The sequence below is a fragment of the Macrotis lagotis genome, chromosome X, assembly GCF_037893015.1.
Source record: "Macrotis lagotis isolate mMagLag1 chromosome X, bilby.v1.9.chrom.fasta, whole genome shotgun sequence".
Classification (NCBI taxonomy): Eukaryota; Metazoa; Chordata; class Mammalia; order Peramelemorphia; family Peramelidae; genus Macrotis; species Macrotis lagotis.
The window spans coordinates 572,005,453-572,028,919 of record NC_133666.1 but is presented as its reverse complement, the minus strand read 5'-3'; the positions used below and the strand labels follow the sequence as shown (position 1 = coordinate 572,028,919).

General features: G+C 31.6%; 1 protein-coding gene across 1 annotated transcript in view; it reads left to right on the top strand.

The window, feature by feature from the left end:
- The window catches only part of LOC141499365 (CUB and sushi domain-containing protein 3-like), a 315,574-nt gene that overhangs the window by 154,981 nt on the left and 137,126 nt on the right, over positions 1–23,467 (top strand). Inside the window, exon 5 of the mRNA XM_074202121.1 lies at positions 7,609–7,721. Within this exon, the coding sequence (XP_074058222.1) occupies positions 7,609–7,721 (113 nt within the window). The remainder of the gene's footprint in view (positions 1–7,608; positions 7,722–23,467) is intronic.

The window sequence follows — 23,467 nt, the reverse complement described above, 5'->3', positions numbered from 1 at the left end:
CAGACTGTTGAAGTACTCATATGATGTTAAGAGACCTAGAGAAAGGCACATGATAGAAAAATTTTATTGTGGAGAGTTTATGGTAAGATATAGATAAAAGTTATGCAGAATAAGAAAGCATGAATGGATTGTCATTCCCTTGGTAGAAGTGAGAACAATGATAAGGTCATCGATATATTGTAGTCTTGTATACTCAACAGAACAAGCTACCTATAGAACTTTATTGAGATGCTAAGGCATAAAATGTGCATAAATTGTAACAAACAATAGCAGCATTATAGGAATAATTATCATTCAGATTTTTTGCATATGGAAATATGCCTTCAAAACTCAAGGATTCAGAATCAAATGAATTCCAAGAGATAAATTAGAAAAGAATTAGAAAAGAATTCCAAGAGATAAATTAGAAAATCAGAGCATAGTATTTTCAGGAGCAGAACTTCAGCTTTTCAAGATTGTAATTATAATTATGTTAGATTCCATAGAGAATATGATAACCACACAGCTCTTATAGTTAGTTGTATTTGCAAATGGGGCTCTAGAGTCAAATGATTTTAATAACCATCACCCTAGAGTATCAAAAGGCTATAGAAGAAGTTATGGGGTTAGAGGACAAGTAGAAGCATAAATAAGATATATGTTGAGTTCTTCCCATGAACTATTATATGTATGAGATACTAATAGGAGCATAAAGAAGTGGAAAATATAAAAAGATCTTCTGTCCATAGTGTATACAAGTATATAAGATTGTTGCTGTTTTTTTCCTACAGAGATAAGTGGAAACAAATATACACATAACACAGTCTGATTATTTAATTAAGTTAGACTCTTGAGTCCTTTAGTGAAATTACATGCCAACATTATTGAATACTCAATTAACTAATTGAACTATTCATTTATGTAGCCATTTCCAATGTATATACAATTTTATTTTGAAAACTGTCTTTTATTCTTACAATATTATGATTTGTTTATTGAGCTGCTACATTATATATGATATTTTAGTGTTTTGTTTATTTTAATTGTTCCTAATTTCTTCCTAGCAGCTTCCTTAGTTAATTGTGTACACACCATAGAATAGAATGTATGAATCATTCGTGATGATGTTAAATTATAAGAAAAAAAGAATGCTGAATGTATTCCAGGATAAAGCAAAGAGCCACATATTTGCATAACAGAAATAATTAACAGAGTGGAATAATGGGCTCTAGTTGTCCTGTCTAGTAGAACTGTCCATATGCCTTGGTTGAATATAAATCAGTATAAAAATAAAGACAATTAGGCAGTGGACTTAATAGAAATTTACTAGATGTTGTTGTCCTTCTTTTGTCAATTTTTACATCCTCACAAACTCTTCCCTCTTTACCCTTAATCCATTCTGTCTGCCACAAGGATTTATATATGAGGAGGGATTCTGAGTGAATTTCCTGAAAATTTCTTTTCTTTTATCTTAGTACTACAATCTGAATCAGGAGTATAAGGCAATATGAAACCTATGAGAGTGTTCAAGCTGAAAATATAAATATGTTAAAAAGATTTTAGAAAAATTCATAGAGGAGTATTATATATTAAGTTATTAAAAGAAGAAAATTTGGGGAATTCATAGGATCATAGATTTAGACCTGGTAGCGATCATCCAAACAACATTTCCATCAACCCTCATTCACCAGAAATCATCACACTTTGGGCACCCACTGTAAAAAAAAAATCCATTCTAGTATGAAGGAAATGTTAGACAAAGAAAGAACAACTAGAGATTAAGACATAGCTTAATATAAGTCAATTTAATCCAAGAAACATTTATAAAGTACTTTCTATATGTGGAAGATTGAGATACACATTGAGGGAGATGTGACTCTGACCCTTATAAATTCACCTTAAGACTTGGACTTAAAAACTCTGGATCTTAATTTAATTTATCACTGATGTGATCTTGTAAAATATCTTAAACTTCATGAGGCTTATTTCATCATCTATGACATTTGAAAAGGTTCAAGAGACATAGTTTCTGGGTAATTTAATCATTTTATTAATAAGGCCAGCAGGTTATTAATAAAAAAAAATGGTCATTTGGCCATTTCTCTTAGAACAAAGGCTCCTAATAGTTGGTGCAGTTACAATTTTCATGCCCTTTGAAGAGGATATGTTCTTGAGGGATTCCTAATCCCTTCTGATTGGGTTAATCAAATGGGAGGTGAGCTATCTTAGGATACATGACAAATGACAAGATAATCTTGGTCAAGTTTCCTTATCCTTTGTTTTGATAATATAGAGAATCAATATTTTCCGAGATCCTGTCTGAGCATGCCCAATGAACTGAAATATACTGATTAGCTTAAACTTAGAATTTGTTTTACTGTCTGATTAGATATTAGCCTGGCTAAATCTCTAAGAGAGACTTACTACACTGATGGGGTTCTGAATGAAGAATTTAGAAAAGGGGGAAAATCTTGGTCTTAATATAATAATTAATTATTAAATATGAAAGAAATATTCATTTCTTTACATAAAATCGAGACAGTAATGCTTATATCCTAGGTAACTTCTTAGAATTGCTTTGTGAAATACAACTACAACAGTGTTTACTATTCTTTATCCACTTATATGCACTCTATTTACATTTATCTTGGTGTTCTAATTTTGCAAGACATATCATGCTAAGTTTCAAAAAATGTTTTTTTACTATGTTTTTGATTCTGTTCTTTCTTCTGCTAGTACTATAAACCTATCTTTTCTTTCAACAGAGTATTTTTTCATGAAAATTCATAAGCTAATGAGTTGATAATATAATATTCTGTGGTAAATTGATTTTTATTTTAAAATTGTTGTAAAGATATTGTATTCCATTTGACTATATTTTTCCAGAAAATTTATATATGGGTAATAGCATGCAATTATTCTATCTAACCCATTAGGGAAGTTTTAAATAGTTGGTAAATTGAAAGAAACAAAAGTTACAAGAGAAAATTGTAATGAAACAGAATTCAGTAGGTGGATTGTTCTTTATTCTGTACCCTATGCATCATCTTTGGTCAGGATCTTAAAAAATGGATATTACATTCTATACGCTACCTTCATGATTAGGCAATGTATTGTTTTTGCTTCTTATACTATCCCAGTAAGTTAGATTCATGCAATCAGAGCAGAATCCCTAGGAAACTTATAGCAGTACCTTAAAAACTCAGAACCTAGAACTTAGAGCACACATGGAGCAATCCTCAAGTTATTAGCTTCCTACTTTTTGTTCTTTGTGCACCATTTTGGATACTTCAGAGCAGAAGCACTACTTAGGCAAATAATTCCATTTTTCCTTCCTTTGCATCAACAAATATTGCTAGTTTATAATCTGATTTAAGAAACATGGCTGTAATATAGTAAAATGATCATTGACTTTAAATTCAGAAGACCACTTACTAGGACCTCAGACAACTCTCTCATTTCATTAACATTTATTTAGAATTCTGATATCAGAAGTATTGAGCAGGCAAGTGTTTGAATACAAAACATAGATAATCTTATATGTGTAAAATTGTGTGTGTTTATATGTGTTGCACAGTTGAAAGAGTATGAAGTTATAAAGACCTGAGCTCAAATGTAACCTCAGAAACTTACTAACTATATGACCAAGTCACTTTATGTCTAATTAGCTCAGTTTTTTCAGTTATAAAATAGCCCCTTTCTCATAAAATTTTTTAAGACTCATATTATAAAATACCTAACACAGGAGCTGACTAATAAATGCCTATTCTCACCATATACAGGCAGAAAGTAATTTTAGGAACTAAGATCATTGTTAGGAAATCAAGCTTAGTACAATGCCAGTCATACAGTAGATGCTATATTATTGATTAATTGAAGGAAGCACTAAATTGGAGTGCCAGAGAGGGAGTGTTGTGACCTAGTCATTAGAAGTCTTTTTTTCTTATCTTTCAGATTTGGCTTCCTTATCTTAAAATGGGAATATTACACAACTATGTCATTTATATCTAGAATATATTGTCTATTCATATTCAGCTACTGAAATTCTACAAGGTCTAGCTCAAATGTCACTTCCTTGTTTTCCTTAGCTAAGAGTATTCTCTCACACCTCAGATTTTCCTGGAATATTTTGTCATTTGTTCAATATTCATGTGTTCAACTATCCTTTTTTACTCTATCAGTTTCTATGTCATATTATACATATTCAAGTAGATTTCAAATTTTATAAATTGTAGAAAGCCAGTTATTTTTTCATTTTATTATTATCCATAATGACTGAAAGTTTGTATGTAATGAATAAGTGGTTGTTGAATCAAAATAACGTAATAGATATACTGAGTTGTACTATAAAAAGTTATTATTATTAGTTATTCTTATTTTTTTGCTAGAGTTCAGATAGAATCTATCCTGCAATAGATCCTTGTCCTGAGATACATCCTTCTATTATTCATTAATATTTAATGTATTGAATATTATTACATGAGTGCATTTTTGAAATTTGTTGTGACTGAATAAAAGTATTAGACTATAACCCTACCTTTTGTAGGCTCGCTGAAAGCATCTTTGGAATATCTCCCTCAATAGACAGTATCATCAGGTTAATATATGCTTCTCATCCCTACATGATTTTTGTTTTACCAAGTCTCTATATTTAATTTTTTCATATTGCTTATAGATTATGAATATTTCCTTGATAAAATTTTATAAACATTGTAGTCTAAAATTTTGATTTTGAAAAAATATTCAGTCTTTGATAATCAATTGACTCCAGTACAAAGTTGAATTATGAAGGATATTTTGAGATGAACATTTTTAGTAGAAAGACTTGTCATCTGCTTATTTATGAAAGATGATATTGTAATTGTTTTTCAAATGGTATTCATGTTTATATTGTTAATACTGTTTTAGTGTTACACATGATAAAGTTTAGGTTAAAATAAACCTGGCATGGCCTATCATCATTCTATAATTTATATCTCCTATTTAATCATCTATACACAGGTGGTTAGACTTCATAGTTGAGTAAAACAATAGAATTTAAGCTCATTTTCTGTAGGTTTATTGAAAGAATCTTTGAAGCAACTCTGGTAGTGGAGAGGACAACAGAAATGAAAAATAATTCATTCTTTTTCCTCATTATGTTTGATTTTTTTCCTCTTGATCTTCCTCTCCTTGGAGAGCTTTTCATTCCATGTAATTTGGAGATGATAAATATTTTATATGGTCACAATATTAAAACTTTTTTATTTAAATTTTTTTTGGAAATGGTTATGTGTAAGTAAATTTGAATAAATATTTTGTATAGGATATAATTTAAGTACAGTTTGCTCTATGAATTTTTAAGGGTATTTCTAGGGATTATATAGGAATTATTCTTAATTTATGAAGTATATTGAACTTCTGGTGTTTGCTGTCATTTGTGTCTTCCCAGGCATTTGTTAGTTGATAAAAGTTTACAACCAGGTATGCTAGGTGGTACAGTGGAGCCAGGAGCCAGGAGTACCTGAGTTCAAATATGACCTCAGGCACTTAATAATTACCTAGCTGTGGGACCTTGGGCAAGTCACTTAACCACACTGCCTAAAAAAAAAGTTTACAATCGATAGGCATATATCCCAAAGATTTTTTAATATTTATTTTCCATAAAAATTCTATATCAATTAATAAATCTAGTTTTCTTAAAGATCACATCTATGAATTTGGTAAATATCATTTGATCTCTTGTTGCTGTAATAAATCCTTCTACATCTGTGTAACTCTGAATTCTCTGAGAATGCCTTGTTCCTCACATGGAGTACCTTTGAGAGGCATTTTGACTATTCTCAGTTTGCCAAAAATGGGTTGCATTGCATCCCCTAATATATGACTGGAACTTGCCTCCTTTGATTGACTTTATACAACTTTAAAACTGGTGAGAATGAGCCTCTCTGCTGTTCTCTCTCTCTTATCTACTGCGTCCTGTGGGTGAAGATCACAGTTCGACCACAACATGGAGTCTATGTTAGCCAATGTAGATTTACTGCAAAGATCCTTTGAGAGTACCTCCTAATTAGCTGAAATGGGCATTCTAAGACACACTTGAATTGTAGCTATAAAGTTACATGACTTTCCACATATTGACATGAAGTTGATTGGAATCAGATTAATCATGGAGTATCTTGTGACTTCATTTTTAGATTTTAGTTGTTTCATGGGTTCAGTCTGGATATTGGTTACTTTTAATATGTAGAGAGCATTGTCCCCATTAATATAGCTTTTAATATTATTACATGAAGTGATACCTATTCTTGAAGTACTTCTCTAAAATGTTGACCTCTTTATCAAAAGATCTACAAGCAGTTGTCAATTTCATTCTTACTTTTATGAATTAATATTATTAACATTAATAATAGCAATAAGTAATTATTACTTCCTGCTAATAAAGGTTTGGAATTCAGAATCTTATTCAGTCATTAGTTTTATGTGGAAATCATGGCGATATTCACCATATTTTTCCACTCTAAGACAGAGAACTATTCTGTTCTTTAGACATTTTGCCTCCATAATGATTTTTTCTGCATTCAGTCTTTATCTCTTGCTTTATTGACCTTAGTTATCTAGTCTATTATTAATTCTATAATAGCTCTTTTCCTACTTGTTTTGTGTCCTTAAAACATTTTTTTTAATAGATAGCAGTTAACTTCCTTTTCCTATTCATTTTGTGTCTTGAATATTTTTACAAGTCCATTCAAGGTTAAAAATTAGAGGATCAGAGAAACATTTGCTATGATAATATTGATGATAATGATAGACATTTATATAATGCCTCAAAGTTTTCAAGGGACTTTACATATATCATTTGAGATGACAATATTAGTGAAATTGAGAAAATATAGAGGGTTGTTTTTCATTCCGTTAAATGTGTCTCACTAGCAAATTCAGATGTAGTAACAAATCATCTTCCCTGAGATATTATGACTACTTACAACATAAGTTTTATAGATCACAATCAACGTACAATTTCATAAGTCACTTCTAACATGGATAGTAGTCCTATTCCTGATAACAGAGTCTTAAAGGGGTTCCATTATATGATGGGTTGTTTTATTGTAAAAGTAATGGAAGCTGGCAAGGAGAATAGAAACAATAAAGATATAGATTCAAGTCTGACCTCTGATACATACTGTCTCTGTGCTTTGGGTAAGTCCATTAAGCTCACCGTGATCTAGACAATTCTACAAATGTAAATGTTGTGAAAACAACTATTTTGCATCAGTACAAGGAGTTTCCCCATCTGGGATTTTCCTCTATCAATGCAATCATGAGTGTGTTATCTGTCTGTTCTCCAACCTCTAGATTATTTATGCTCTCTTTCTCCTAAAAATATAAAAATGTTCATAATGGAATAAAATTTACAATTTATGCAGTAAGAGATGATTACTTAATAATACAAATATGTGTGATATTGTTTGTGTGTATTACTTTTCTGTTTTATCACTTTTCAATGATTTCTCTATTAATGTTAATACTGTTAATGAATCTGATTCATTTTCAGAAAATAAAATGGATGGAACAACTATCTCCACAACAACTTAAGCAGAGAATTTCTCTGATAACCTAATTCTATCACTTTCTATTTATTTTTTCTAGGTTAACAGGAAGCTTTGTACCAGATTTAATAGTGAGCATGAGTAGCCAGATGTGGCTGCACCTTCAGACAGATGAAAGTGTTGGATCAGTTGGATTCAAGGTGAACTACAAAGGTAATGATAACAAATTGCTAATGAGTAAAAACACTATTGTCACATAACCTATGAAAATGATTTAATATGAAATTTTAATTGATTTGCTACATTTCTAGTAGACTTCATTCTAAAATATTTTCCTTTATTTAAATACCCACATTTATTACATTTTTTCCCTTTATAAACTTATTTTTCCTGTTATGTCCTGTCCTCTACTTTGACTTCAAAAACCAATTATTCATTCAAAGATTATCGTCAGTCATTGATGTGCAAGAAACTGCTAGTGAAACATTGAAAGGATAAGCTACACTGTCTCTTTAAGATCTTTTTCAAAAGGAACATTTAATGATGAAAAGGGTATAACAGTTATTTTCTATAAAGGAAAAGATGTATTGTGAAAAGATTCATAATATTGCTCATATTTTTAATAAACATTTTGATATCTATTATGAGTATAAAAAAATCAATCAATCAATAATCATTTAAGTTCTTACCATGAACCAAGCATTAGAATAAGAGTCAAAGATGCAAAAAAGAGGTAAAATATAGTCTCTGACCTCAAGAAGCTCATAATATAATAGGAGAGACAAGAAAACACATTTGTACAAATTATAAATAGAAAATAAATAAAAGAGGGAAGGCACTAGAATTAAGAGGACTTGTAGCATAAATTCCTGTAGAAAATAGAATTTTAATTTTGAGAATTAAGGGAAGACAGGGACATCAGTGGGAAGGGCTGAGATGAAAGAATACCTTAGAGTCTTGTGTACATAAAAACAAAGAGGTAAGTGTATTGTATTGGAGAGTACATGATGAAGGATATGGTGTAATAATACTGGAAAAGGAGAGGTTCAGGACTCTGAACATGAAATAGAGAATTTTCCATTTGATTCTGAAAGTGATTGGGAGTGACTAGAATTTATTGGGTCAAAGGATATGTTCAGACTTGTGATTTAGGAAAATCACTTTGATGACTGAAAGCAGGGTGGATTGGACGAGGGGAGAGTATTGAGGAATATCCACCAGCATATCATTAAATGGGTATGAGGCAAAAAGAAGCCTGGAGTAGGATGATATCAACATTAAAGAGGAGAAGGGAGGACATTTGTGAGATATTGCAAAGGTGAAATTAATAAGCTTTGGCAACAGAGTGCACATAGGGGATGAGAGATGTAGAATCAAAGATGTCATCAAGGATTCAAGCCTGAACATCTGTATGTTTTTCAGAAATGGGGAAGGTAAAAAAGGTAAACTTCAGAAGTGTAGGATAATGATTTCTGTTTTGGACATGGTGTATATAAGATATAATGCTATATATCCAATTTGAAATGTTTGAAAGGCAATGGGAGATGATAGATTAGAGGTCAGCAGAGAGGTTATGAGAGGATAGGTAGATTTGAGAATCGTTAGAATTGAAATAATATTCTTATACATGGGACTTATCACCAAGTGAAATAGAATAGAGAGAAGAAAAGAGGGTCCAGGATAGAATCTGTGGGACATCTACAGTTAGAGGGTATGATCTAGATGAAGATCTAGAAAAGGAGACTGAGAAGAAATTGCCAGAAACATAAAAAGAGAGCCAGGATTGAGGTCTTGGGAACCTAGAGAGAAGAGAGAAGTGATCAACAGTGTCAATAGTTTCAGGAGGATGAAGTTTGAGAAAAGACCTTTGGATTTGACAGTTAAGAATTTAAAGATAACTTTGGAAACTGAAGGTTTGGTGGAGGTTAGATGAGGTTAGATGATGAGGTTAGCAACTAAATTGTAATGACTTAAGAGTTTGGGAGGAGGCAGCTATTGTAGATGGTATTTTTTTTTTAGTTTTTTCAAGGCAATGGGGGTTAAGTGGCTTGCCCAAGGCCACAACTGCTAGGTAAGTGTTAAGTGTGGGAGGCCAGATTTGAACTCAGGTACTCCTGACTCCAAGGCCAGTGCTCTATCCACTGCACAATCTAGCCACCCCCCGTAGATGGAATTTTCAAGGAATTATTTGCAAAGCGTAGAAAAAAATATAAGATAATAGTTGCTTGCAGGACAATTTAAGGGTTTTGAAGTAAGGAAACATAAACGTAATGAAGGCAGTAGAAAATCATCTAGTAGACAAGGAAAGATTGAAAATCAATGATAGAATGGAAATGACAGGAGGAAATATGTTAGAATAAATGGGATGCAATACGATTGCTTTGAACAGATAGAAGGATTACTACCCTCAGAAAGAAGTTAAGTCACTTGGAGACAGAAGTGAAGAAGGAGATATTGGCAGAAAATATCTGAAGGAAGGGAGATAAGGCAGAGGGAAGAAAAAGGATGGCCCAAATTTTTTTTTCTGTAAAATATTAGGCAAAGATTTTTACTGAGAGGGAACCCAGAGTGGGAACCTTGGGAGCCTTGAGTATGGATGAAAAGATTTGAAATCACTCCTGTAGAGTGGGATAGTAAGTTGAGGAAGGTATTGTAGAATTGTCTAGCAAGCAGCAGGAACTTTTAAAATATAAATTAATAAATGATAAAAAGACCTTTGTTTTAACATAAGATGCTGAAATTTATGAAGAAGCTTTCAGAAGGAACTCTGCAAAGTTTTGAAGAGAAAATGATTTGTGCAATGTTGAGTGATTTGTGTGGGAACAATTTAAGGTTATAAAAAAAGACTGAGAAGATATTTTGCTTATTAATCACTAGAAAAATGAGTGTGAAGAAACATAATATTAGGTACATCACAAAGAACAACTATCATGTTGAGAATTTCAGAGAATTGAAAAGCCTGATGGTACATTAACTAAAGAGAATAAAACAAAAAAAAAGTGAGAAATGTAATAAACATTTAGTGAGAGGTATAATTGAAAAGACCTATTTCATAGAGGAAAGTGAATTGCATTTTAAAAAAATAACACCTGAGTCATTGATAGGAAACTTCATTTTAATCTGTTGGGTGACAGCTACTACATTGAAAAAGCTCCAGGGACCCTGTTGTCCTTCAGCTCCTCAGGAAATCACCCAGGTGAAACTTTACCAAAAAAAAAAGTGTTTCTCTTTGCTGCTACCTCTTCTGATAAAAATGCACTGGAGCCTTGTGGCATCTAGAGGGTATAGGGATAGGGCATAGGTCCTAGGGTCTGGAGGACTTGTGTTCCAATCAGGTCTCAGATAATTACTAGTTAACCCTTTTTTGCCTCAGTTCCTCATCTGTTAAATGAACTACAGAGCGAAATGGATAACTACTCTAATTTCCTTGCCAAGAAAACCCCATGTTAAGTCATGAGAAATTGAACACAACTGAAACAACTCAACAATAACAAAAATTCATAACCTAGTAAGAGAAGCTGTGTTCCTATAAGTTCCATTCTGACTGAATGAGTAATGACCTGTGTAGCTCAGAGGCAGTTAGTCTCACAAACTTGGCAAGTGCTTGGCCAAAAGAGAACTGCTATTTGTTTTAAATACACTTTCTAAACACACCTTTAAAGAATATGTTTAATTAAAGTGGTTATAGATTCTGAGTTCAAGTTAAAAAGAGACTTTCCTCAGTCAGAGAATGGAGGAGGATCAACATTTAAGCAAAAAGTAGAAAAGCAATTCCATGTGGTATGGATGTTTCTGAATTAACCAATAATACTGAAGTCTGAAATTTGTATTTAGACTTGTCCTAATAACCTGAGTTTTCCTCCTCCATGTGTTTCTGAACCAGATTCCATTATTTATATGCCTGCTCTTTATCATAGCCATTAGTTTTAGTTTTGAGAGAGTATGATCTAAGTTGATACACACACACACACACACACACACATACAAACAAACAAATATACATAAACACATAGACTCACACACAGACTCACAAATATATACATGGGTTTTTGTTTGCTCATGACCCTATTTGGTTTTTCTTGTCAAAGATATGGGAATAGCTTGCCATCTCCTTCTCCAACTCATTTTGCAGATGAGGAAACCTAGGCAAACAGGGTTAAGTGATTTGCCCAGGGTCCCACAAGTAAGGATCTGAGGCCAGAGCTGAACTCAGGAAGGTGAGGGTTTCTAATTTCAGGGCTAGAACTCTCTTCTCTGTGCCATCTCCCTGACTTTCCAGATATACACATCCATAGATATAATATAGGCATATGTGTTATGTATGTATGTATTTTATTATATATATTATGTTTGTATTTATACATTTCTGTTTATTTATTTTATTGTTAATAAATTATTATGTATTTTTATACATTTAAAAGTATTATTTCAAATTGTTGATTCTGTAGATATAAATCATATTGAATGGAGGACTCAAGAGTGAGAATGTGTGAGTAGGTAAAGTATATTTTACTTCAGCTGGGTTAGCTCCAGGACTTTGGGAGAACTTCATTATAATCAAATTGATTATGGCTTATTTTGGGGGAATTAGAACTTTTAATATAAGAACAAGTTGGAGGAGTAAGCCAAATTCAGAGAGTTGTGGTCTTGTACATAACTACATGAGAATTATGAAATCCCAAGTCCTGGCCAGTGTGAGTATTCAGTATAAGCCCTTATAGCCTTATAGTATTTGGAGTCATTAAAATAAATCATAGACCACATATGCCAACTGAAAAACAACATAAGGGAATTAAATATATGAAAACATGATGTCTTTATTTAAAGCAATTAAAGCAATTACTCAAGGAATCTAGGTAAGTAGACAATAATATAAAGAAATATTTGATAAATGGCTCATGAGGAGTATAGATACTTATATTCTATGCTATCTCAAGGATCTGACAAAACATTTTGGGGGTTATTTATTCCATTGATGCGCATTGCAACTTCTCTGTATTTTAAATGTTCTCTAAGAATTATCAGAGATGAAAAATTCATGATTCTCCAGGGGCCTAGTGAAAAATTTCTCTGAACATAGCCAGAAATAACCAACTTGCTGCTACTTAAATCATATCTAATGTTTCAGAGTTTGCGTTCTGTTCATATAGCCTTTGAGAAGGAAGGATAATCACCATGCCATAATGAGGCATTGATATAGGACTTTGATGAACCCAAGATCTATGATTCTATTTCATTTGGTCTTGCTCAGTGTATTTTCAGTATTGATAAGATCCAAGAAAGAGCCATTACTAATGTACTGCTCTTGTTATTCATTCTTTCCTGGCCCTAAGATCATTCAGAAACCTGTTCCTCATTAAAAGGCATATTAAAAGATAGTGAGGAGATAGAGTCATAGAGGTTGATTACTAACTTTGTCATGAAGTTTCTTGTTTTAGTAATTTGAAATAAGTCAAGGACACTGAGTAGATTTCTCTTTGAACATAACAAGATCTTTTAATTTGGGAAGATGACAGAAAACTAGTTATAATTCTTTTAGAGTGCATTTCTTCAAAAACAAAAGGTCCAGTTTGAAGTAAACATTAAGAAGTAATTCTTGAGAGTTAATTAATTCCTAGATGAAATAATGTCACTTTTCAAATACTTCTCAATGCCTTGAACCTAAACTCAATGGCTACTTATCTTTCTGTGATATTAATAAATCTAAGAACCTTAATTACACTTTAGTTGCATTATACCCAGAAGAGTGCCTAGAGAACATCTAGCACTATCTATCTATGAGTGAGTAAAGTAAAAACCAGATAAGTTAAATGATTTGTCTAAGTCACTATCAGAACTGAGAACTGAATTCGATTCTTGATTTCTAGTCTACTACTGTTTCCATTAACTTTTATCATAAACTTTATCATAGACTACCCAAAAGATGACTGATAGAACAGCAACCAGTAAATCTATTTATAGACATATGCTCATGTAATAGTTTCTAAGCAGTCTGGTTTAATTATAGATCATAGTAATATAATCATGTAATTTTATAATCAGTCATATATTTATAATTGTGCCTGAAATTGTGTAATAGATGATTGTTAATAAAGGAAGAAAGTGTGTTCCTCTCTTATGTATACTCTTAGTCTGAACTCTGTTTGTCCCTGCTAGTTAAAACTCTGCTTGTAACTGTTTCCTGCATCAAATTCATTATCTTCTACAATTTTCTTCAGTCAAAAGCCAAATGTTATAAAAGGAAATAATTCTATCTTTTCAATTTGTCGCTATTTAGATTGAACATCTAATCTTACCCAGATCTAATGACCAAGTTTGAGTTGGAAACAACAGGTAGCAATCCATGTCTTCTCATTTCTGTATGTTTTGTGTCTTAAATACATGTACAAATTTCACTGAGATCATATAGGGACATTATCAAGTTACAAGTTGGTATAAGTAAGTAGCGTATTAGAAATACTGTCTAATAAAAATGTAAAAAGTTTAATAAAATAAGTAAAAACAAGCTCATGAATTTAAAAAATGGAAATGTGAAAGAGCATCTGAAATTAATATTGTCTCAAATGTATTTGAACACGTGCTAACAACTATAATTCCTTTTTCATTATCAACAACTAGGTAATGAAGCTGTGCCAACTTCTCTCATTCACATTAATCCATTTAGATGTGCATAATGAAAGGTTCCTCTTCTAGTCACCCAAACACTGACTCTTTACATGTTTATAGTCTTTAGGTTTGAAGACAGAGGGAGTGAATGCATGATTCTGTCAGAGTGATGGAACACCCACGTCTTGTGTTTGTCACTTGTTCCAAAGATTGGATACTATATTAATCTCAGAGGAATGAATTCTTTAGTGCAGCAAGTTGAAATTCAGTTAACTGAAAATGGAAAAAAATGATTAGCTTAGGTCATAGTTTGATCTTCATTTTCTATTAAGTCTTAAACCTAGTAAATAAAAAAAATTGGTTAGAAAAACAAGCTAAGAATAATTAAAGAGCTTTTTGTGAGTGTTCCAGATTTCTGTTTATCTTTTTTTCTGCTCTAAATGGCTGAATGAGTTTGGCATCTTTATATTCCTCTTGGTTTTATTATTCTTTTCATCTTTTGAAGGTTACCTGTCAAAAAACTCTACCTGCTTAAACTTTAGAAACTATATTAATCACCAATGACAGTATTTCAACAAAGAATGAAATTGTTAAAGCTGCCAGACTTGTGAACTGGTTGACATGTTGGCAGAATTATATAGCATTAATATCCTCATCATTAGTGTCCAGTGGGAAATGAAAAATCACATCATAATATTAACTGTTATTTTCCCTCTCCTTTTGAATTTCATGTTTTAATTTGAGAGATAATCTTATTTCACTTTTTAAAAATATTTGACTTTTAATTGTAAAATTTATAGAAGATATAGCTATTCAATTAAGGAGGAATCTGTTTTTATCATTACTGATTATAGATACTTTGTTCTAATTATAATTATCTGTCTTATAAAAGAAGCATAATTTAGTGAATTGAGGGCTAGATAGAGTCAGAAAAACTTGGATGCAAATACTACTACTACCTTTGATATTTAATTTCCCAACTGGCAAAGAGATTTCAACTCTTTATGCCTCAGGAAATTCCCTAAGACTTATATTAAGTCATATAGTGGTGATCGTCTAAGTTGAAGGAGCAAGGTCCCATGGGAGGAAATCTCATCTTAAAGATAAAATACTTTCATTGGAAGCAGATCATGCTTTGTAACCCACTTATCCATCCATCAAAAAACATGTATCAGTGCTCAGCACTGGGCTACAACCTAGTAAACACTTAATTCTATCTATCTATCTATCTATCTATCTATCTATCTATCTATCTATCTATCTATCTATCTATCTATCATCTATCTATCTATCTACCTATCATTTATTTACTTATCTGTCTTTTCTGTCTCTGTCTCTCTGTTTATATATCAAGTACTTAATATATATCCTGGACACTGAGGATACAAAGACAAAGAGAGATAGCAAAATATTAGTAGCAACTATAGATGCAAACATTACCAAAAAAGGAAAAGAAAAAATCCTAAGATATCACTATGAGAAAAAAAGCATGGCAATGGGAAAATTATCACTGGACTTGCACTAATAACATTTCTTATGTCAGTTCTTTATCAATGATTTCTCAAATGTCATTCAATTTTATTTTTCAAATATTATTCAATTAAAGCTAGTTTACATCATTTTCGAATATGAAAGGAGCAATGTACATGTCTCTGAGAGATTTCCCCCCTTCTATAATTTATAATTAAAAGATAAATTAAAGAACTGAGTAATAGTATTATTGTATGTGTAGCTATGTAAGAATGATTGAAAAGTCTATATAAAAGCTTTTTAAACTATGGAAAGTACATAATTATGTTGAATAAATAGAACAAGCAAATATTAATGACTAAAATATCAGTTTTATGTATTATATTATTTTCTTTTGGGAAGAAAAATAAAGTTTAATCTTCTTACATTGTACATGTTGGTTTACAACAGAGGATGAAAGGGGATTTCGAGGAAATAGGGGATATTCTAGCAACTGGAATTTTCTGGCTAACTAACATTTAATTATTTATTCTTATAGCTATGAAATTGTACCATGATGATTATGAAATTTAACAGTTATGTCACAAAGGTAAAGCAACATAGTGAAAATATTAAATAATATCACAAAATATATATTCCCTAAGAAGAGTATTTTTTAGTCTTCAAAATAAAATCACCTTACTATGAGAGAATTTTTTTATATTTTTAGATGTTTTGATTCATGGTAATGCTCAACTTTTTTGGAGAAAGTTACCCAGTTTAAGTGAGTTCCATAATTTTAGATCTTATAAAAATATATGCAATCTTAAACTTTGTATCTTTAACTGACTAAAAATCACTTTATAAATAATTTTAAAAGTTTATACAATCTTATATATCCTACTTTGTATTCAGAACAGGTTCTTTAATTTTCTTGATCCAGTCTGCCTTATATCCCCAAAGAAACATCCACTACTTTAGTTATTTCTTTATTTCTTACTACTGGAACTGCTGTGTTGTTTTATTTTTGACAAAAGAAGAAACAAGTGTGGAATAGTTTTTCTAAAATTTTTCTTAGAACCTCAGAGTTTCAAAATATATTGTTTAATGATCAAGTTGAGTTTAAAAGGTTTCATAAGAGACTTGTACCCTTAAGCAAAGTTTCTTTGAGCAAAAACATATTTTGCCTAACTGAGCATATATTATTTAAGGCTATAGAGGTGATAATTTATTTAGATTGCATTCCAGATTTTGATATGAAAAAAATCAGGAGTTATGGAAAGGAAAGTCATATAATGGGTAAATTAGAGGAGGTAAAGACAAATCAGACCTCTGGGGTATTAACAATCAGTGGCTAAAATATTATGAAAACTGGTTTTGGTATATGATTGCCTAATTCTCATTTATAACAAAGTTCTCTAAAATAATTATATATAAAACTACATTTAAAGTGAATTTTCTATTAGTTTAACCAATGGAAAATGTTTATTTACTCATCACCATTTATCTCTTTGAGTTCATTGCTTTAATTTTAATTTACTTTATTCTGATCTTAAAACAATATATTAACAATCAGTGAATTTCAAAGAGAGTTCTTAAAAAATAAAAGCTGATAGATTCAGAAGTATACTTTGTTAGAATGTTAAAATCCAGTAGAGCAGCAAATTCACTGAATACTTATCTCATATGCCCTCTCAGAAAAATATTCTGCTGTAGTATGGACTATGGAAGTTATTATATGAAAGAATTAATTCAATTCAATTCAATATGGATAAAATAAATTATTGCTGCATGTGAGGGACTGAGAATACAAAGACAAAAATTAATAAGCTTTGACCCTCATAGAGCTTACATTGTATAGACAGGATATACCAGATAAACAAAAATAAATACATAAATCCAAGGAAATTTGAAGAGGGAGAGAACTGACTTACTAAGAAAATCAGAGAAAGCTTCACAGAGAGGATAACATCTAAATTGGGCCTTGAAAAAAGCTATTGATTATGAGAAATGAAAATAAAGGAAATTCATATCTAGGCTTAAGGAATAATCTTTTAGAATATATAGAAATAGAAGATGATGAAATAGAAGAAGAAAATAGAAGAAGAAATTACTTTCTATGTGCAAGACACTAAGTGCTTTACAAATATTACATCATTTGAGACTTAAATGATTCTGTAGCAGATACTGTTATTATTCCCATTTAAAGCAAAGATTAAGTGATTTACCCAGGATCACATAATAAGTTTTTGAGGCTAGATTTGGACTCAGGTCTTCTTGATTCTAGACCCAGCACTTCATCCATGATATTCCTTAGTCACCTGTCTTGTTTTTTGTTTTGTTTTGTTTTATTTCTAGATTCAGTTTGGTTAGGACTAAAGTTCATGAATTTGAGTAATATAAGATAATGTAAAGGTAACTAAGAATCAAACTAGAGAGAGACTTAAATACTAAGATCATGGGTTTTCTTTTATCCACTTCAAGCTACTGAGGGTATTTAAGTAGAGGACAGATATATTTCTCAGGAAGTTTAATTTGACAAAATATGCAGGATGGATTGGACAAGAGAGAACATGGAAGTTTAATAGGACAATATGTGTAGGATGGATTGAAGAAGAGATCTTGGAAGCGGGGGGAGGGGGGAAATAATTAGGATAATATTAGAGTCCTTATGAAATAATAAAAGAACCATATAATTTTGAGAGCTGGAAGGGATCTCAGTGTCTATCTAATTCAACATTAAAATAAAAAAAAGGATTCTCACTAATGTACCCAATATAATGAGTATCTTCCATTTGAAGACCTCAAAAGAGAGAGGAACCACCACCTCTCAAGATAGTATGTTTTACTTTTTTTTTTGACATCTTTAAGATAACGTGAACTTGCAAATTAGTAAAAACCCACCACCCTTCAAGGCAGCATATTTTATTTTTTTAAAATCTTTAAGAGGTCATAAAGGCCTATATGAGTACATTTTCTGCGACTAAAGATTTTCTGTTGATTAGACCAGAGGATAGAGTTGTCCTCTTTGATTATTTAAAGTAAAAAAATAAAAAGACAACCTGGCTTTATGTGACAAGAAAGCTAATGTAATGATCATTTGGCTAATGCTATGGCTCTCTGACCACTAGCCCTGCTATAGATAATCCTTAAATTCATTATCCAAGGGATTAAACTCAATGGAGAGTGTCTTCCAAACCTTCCCAATCACATGTGGGCAGGTAAGCTTAAAAAATGTAGAGCCCCCTAAACTAGCATCTCTGCTTTCATTTTGACACAATAATTATTCAGAGAGGGATAAACCAAATCCAAATTCTCCTAACAATGTATTTATCCTACATATAAAAAAGAGAGCACAATTGAGTTTGTAAAATGTTCTGCTAAAAATCTAGATTGCTAGGTTTAAGGTACTGTCCTTTAAATCTACTAATCTAGGAAATGATATTAATTTAAAAAAAATTTTAATATTGTTTTGAATTTTATAATTTTTCCCCCAACCTCACTTCCCTCCCTCTGACCCCCTCAGAAGGCAGTCTGATAATCTTTACATTGTTTCCATGCTATACATTGATAAAAATTGAATGTGCTGAGAGAAAAATCATATCCTTATGGAAAAAAACAAAATAGGAGAGGTAGCAGAATTCTGTAATACATAAGATAACTTTTTTTTTTTAAATTGAAGGCATTAGTCTTTAGTCTTTGTTTAAACTCCACAATTCTTTTTTTGAATATAGATGATATTCTCCACTGCAGATACCCTAAAATTGTACCTGATTATTTCACTGATGAAATGAGTAAGTCCATTAGGGTTGATCATCAACCCCATGTTGCTGTTATGGTATACAATATTCTTCTGGTTCTGCTCATCTCACTCAGCAGAAATGATAATAACTTTAACATGAGTTTTTTTCTTGATGAAATCATGTGTGACCTCATCAATATTTTTATTTTCAAATGCTCAGAATCTTACCTTTGATCATACTTTCTAGAAATTTTCAAGGAGTAAATTTAACTTCATTAAACTAGCATTTGTAGTAGGCTTCAATTCCTTCCCCTTTTTGAAAAACTAAAATACTTCCCTTCTTCAATCACGTGGTACCAAATTTCTTTTCCATGATTTTTCAAAGATACCTAATAACCATACAGTATTGAGAGCAATTTATTAGTTCTTTAGGTACTCTGGGGCTAAATTTTCTCCTGGCCTATTGTGTTAAATTTGAGGACAGTAGAACTATCTCACATTATGTCCTTTTTCCCCATTGGATTTGTTGTCTATTATTTTATCATTTTAAAAGTTATGTTCTTATAAATGCCATTACAAATAGTAATATAAGGTTTTCATTGAAAAAGAATTCCTCATCCTTGATAAGGAATGATCATCAATGAATGCATGAAGACTGAATCAAAGATAAATAATGAGTCTTTCTGAACTTAATAAGACTTATACATAGAAATAGACATTAAGAAGAATTTTACCATGTTCTATGTCTGTCAGAATTCTGGTTTCTCTAGTAAATCTATCAAGAATTAAGATTAACTGGGGCAGCTAGGTGGCACAGTTGAATAGAGCACCAGCCCTGGAGTCAGGATTACCTGAGTTCAAATCCAACCTCAGACACTTAATAATTACCTAGCTGTGTGGTCTTGGGCAAGCCACCTAACCCCATTGCCTAGCAAAAACCTAAAAAAAAAAATCAAAAGGGTTTAGCCTCCTCATTTTACAGAGGAAAAAGCTGATAACTTGGTAATTTACTTAAGAATGAATTACCAATGAAGCATTTTTGGTAATTGCTGTAAATGATCAGATAATTGACTAAAAGAGTTGGTTGGTGATAAAAGTTAAGATAACTGATAAATCAATAGGTTAGAGTTAAAGTTTTATTTTCTTTTTCCTGAGAGGATTTGTTTAGAACTCTCATACTGTGAAACCTGGGCACAAAGTTGAAACAAGGTTCATTTTGAGATGCTTCAAGTTTTGATATGAAGATAGCTTTAGTAACTCAGTCTGCTAAAAATAATTTCAGTAATTACGCTGAATCTTGTTAAATAGCGCGTTGGTTCTAAATGAAACACCTGCTAAAATCTTCTCCAGACCTGATCTAAAGATAGATATTTAGTTTATGTAGATTTTACATGGGAGAGTATCATGTAATATCCTTGTATGTTGGGAAATGTTAGCTTTATATTGGAAGTAATGCATTTTCTTTTCTTGCTATCATTATATGTTCAGTTCTCACCATTGATTGATTAGCAGAAGTCAATAACTAAGAACATATGACTTTAATTGTCATATGACTAGAATTCTCTAAAATTAGAAAGTCTATAATACCTTTTCAAAGAATTCAAGGATATAGACCTGCAATACCTGTTATAATTCTCATTTTTTATAGAATGTATGCCTCAATTTTGAGTTGGAATATTTCACATGGTACTTACCACCTTTAAAGTCTGACATTATATGTTACATTATCCATAAAGTGTAACTATAAAAAAATGGAATTATAGGGGCAGCTAGGTTGCACAGTGGATAGAGCATTGGCCTTGGAGTCAGGAGTACCTGAGTTCAAATCCGGCCTCAGACACTTAATAATTACCTAGCTGTGTGGCCTTGGGCAAGCCACTTAACCCCATTGCCTTGTAAAAACCTAAAAAAATGGAATTATAAACATTTCTCTAGTAAGTTGAGGAAGAATGATCTAGTTGGGCACCAAATACTGGAAGATAACAATACTAATGCAATGAGGAAAATAGTTGTTGCTCAGAAAGTAATTGTTGAATAGAAACAAATACTACTATTGCATTTATTTCTATAATTTAAGAGTAGCTAGATCTGCTCAGAAATAAGCTAGATGACTATGTAGTATGATTTGAGGGCTATAAGAGAATTATTCTCATTGGAAAGGAGACTAGCACTCTGAAATATGCCATGGTTGAGTCTATTGAATATTCCATTATTGTTCTCTTTAATGAATTACATTTCAAAACTGTCATTTCCTCTTTTTCTTTGCTCAGTTCCTAAACTTTATCATTGCCCCATTTCCCTTCAAATGTTCTTCATCTAGTCTTGGACTCAAACATATCTTTCTCTTAATTCACATTTAAACTTAATTTAATTTAATTTAAAACTTAATTTATAGCTTACTTAATGGGTCACATGCAACAAAAGTATGCTAACTAGACAATTACCAAAATCATGTGCTATTACTGGTAGCGGGCCTAGGTGACCCTAGAAAAATGTACCATTTTTTATTGGAATAGTTTGAATATATTGTGGAATAAAAAATGCATACTATTAAATTCATTGATTCTACATTGTTGGAGGGACTGTGAACTCATTCAATCTTTCTGGAGAGCAATTTGGAATTATGCCCCAAAGCAACAAAAATGTGCATACCCTTTGATCCAGCAATACATTACTGGGGCTATACCCTGAAAAGATTATGAGAAAAGGGTAAAAACATCACCTGTACAAAAATATTCATAGCAACTCTGTTTGTGGTGGCAAAGAATTGGAAATTGAATGAATATCCTTCAATTCAGGAATGGCTTAATAAACTGTGGTATATGTATATGATGAAACACTATTGGTCAATTAGAAACCAGGAGAAATGGAAATTCAGAGAAGCCTGGAAGGATTTGCATAAACTGATGCTGAGCAAGATGAGTAGAAACAGAACACTGTACACCCTAACAGCAACATGGGTATGATGATCAACCTTAATGGACTGCTCATATCAACAGGGCAACAATCAGGCACAATTTTGGGATGTCTGTGACAGAGAATGCCATCTATATCCTGAGAAAGAATTGTGCAGTTTGAACAAAGACCAAAGACTAAAGAGCTTTAATTTTTTAAAAAAATGTTATCTTATTATGTAATTCTGCTATATCTCATACTTTATGATTCTTCCTTAAGGATATGATTTCTCTCTCTCATCACATTCAACTTATATCAATGCATACCATGGAAACAGTGTAAAGACTAAAAGACTGCCTTCTGTAGAGGGGGGGAGGGAAGCAAGATTAGGGGGGAAATTGTAAAATTCAGAATAAATAAATAAAATCTTTCAAAAAATCATTGATTCTGTATTCTTTGCAGTGTTGTTTTGACTTCTCCTAAATTTGCTAGTTCATTACTCCTGTGTGATAGGGAGTTAAGAAGAGTGATTGTCCTGACTTTGGACCAAGAAAGCAGTGGCAGGAATGAGGAAATTAAGTTAAAAATTAAGTTAAAAAATATATTCCTAGTTAATTTTGTTAGCACATTGTAAAAATAAACAAAAATTCTGATTAAATATCCATGTCTGCTACATAAATTTACTCTGTGGCAAGATTACAGGCTAGATTACTTTAGTAAATAGCCTAATAATATTTAGTTACTAAATAATATTTAATTACTAATATTTTAGTTACTAAAATAACTAAGAAAAAGGGTAACAAATGTATCCCTAATGATTGAAAAATAAATAAAAAATATGCTTGAATCTTTTAAAGCTATTTTCATAGTTTTTTTATATGTGATTTTATCAGTGATAAAAATACTTCTTAAAAAAAGCTGATTTGACCCAAAGGAAGTGATCTAGGGTCAAGTCAACCAGTATTTTTAAGTATCTATTATGTGCTAAGTATTGTAGAAAGAGTCCTGATCTTAAATGTTTTTTCTTCACTTTCAAAAAAAGCCCATGATATCAGGAAGGTCCTGCCATGACAAGTATGTGAATTGGATTTGAGTGAGGAAGGTGTGCTAAGTCATCAGCCTCACTTTATCCTCCAAAGTCACATATAAATCAGGATGACTAGAGATGGCTCTGAATGTGAGGCAATCAGGGTTAAATGACTTGCCTAAGGTCACATGGCTGAGGTGATTTGCTGAGGTCACATTCGAACTCAGGTTCTCCTGACTC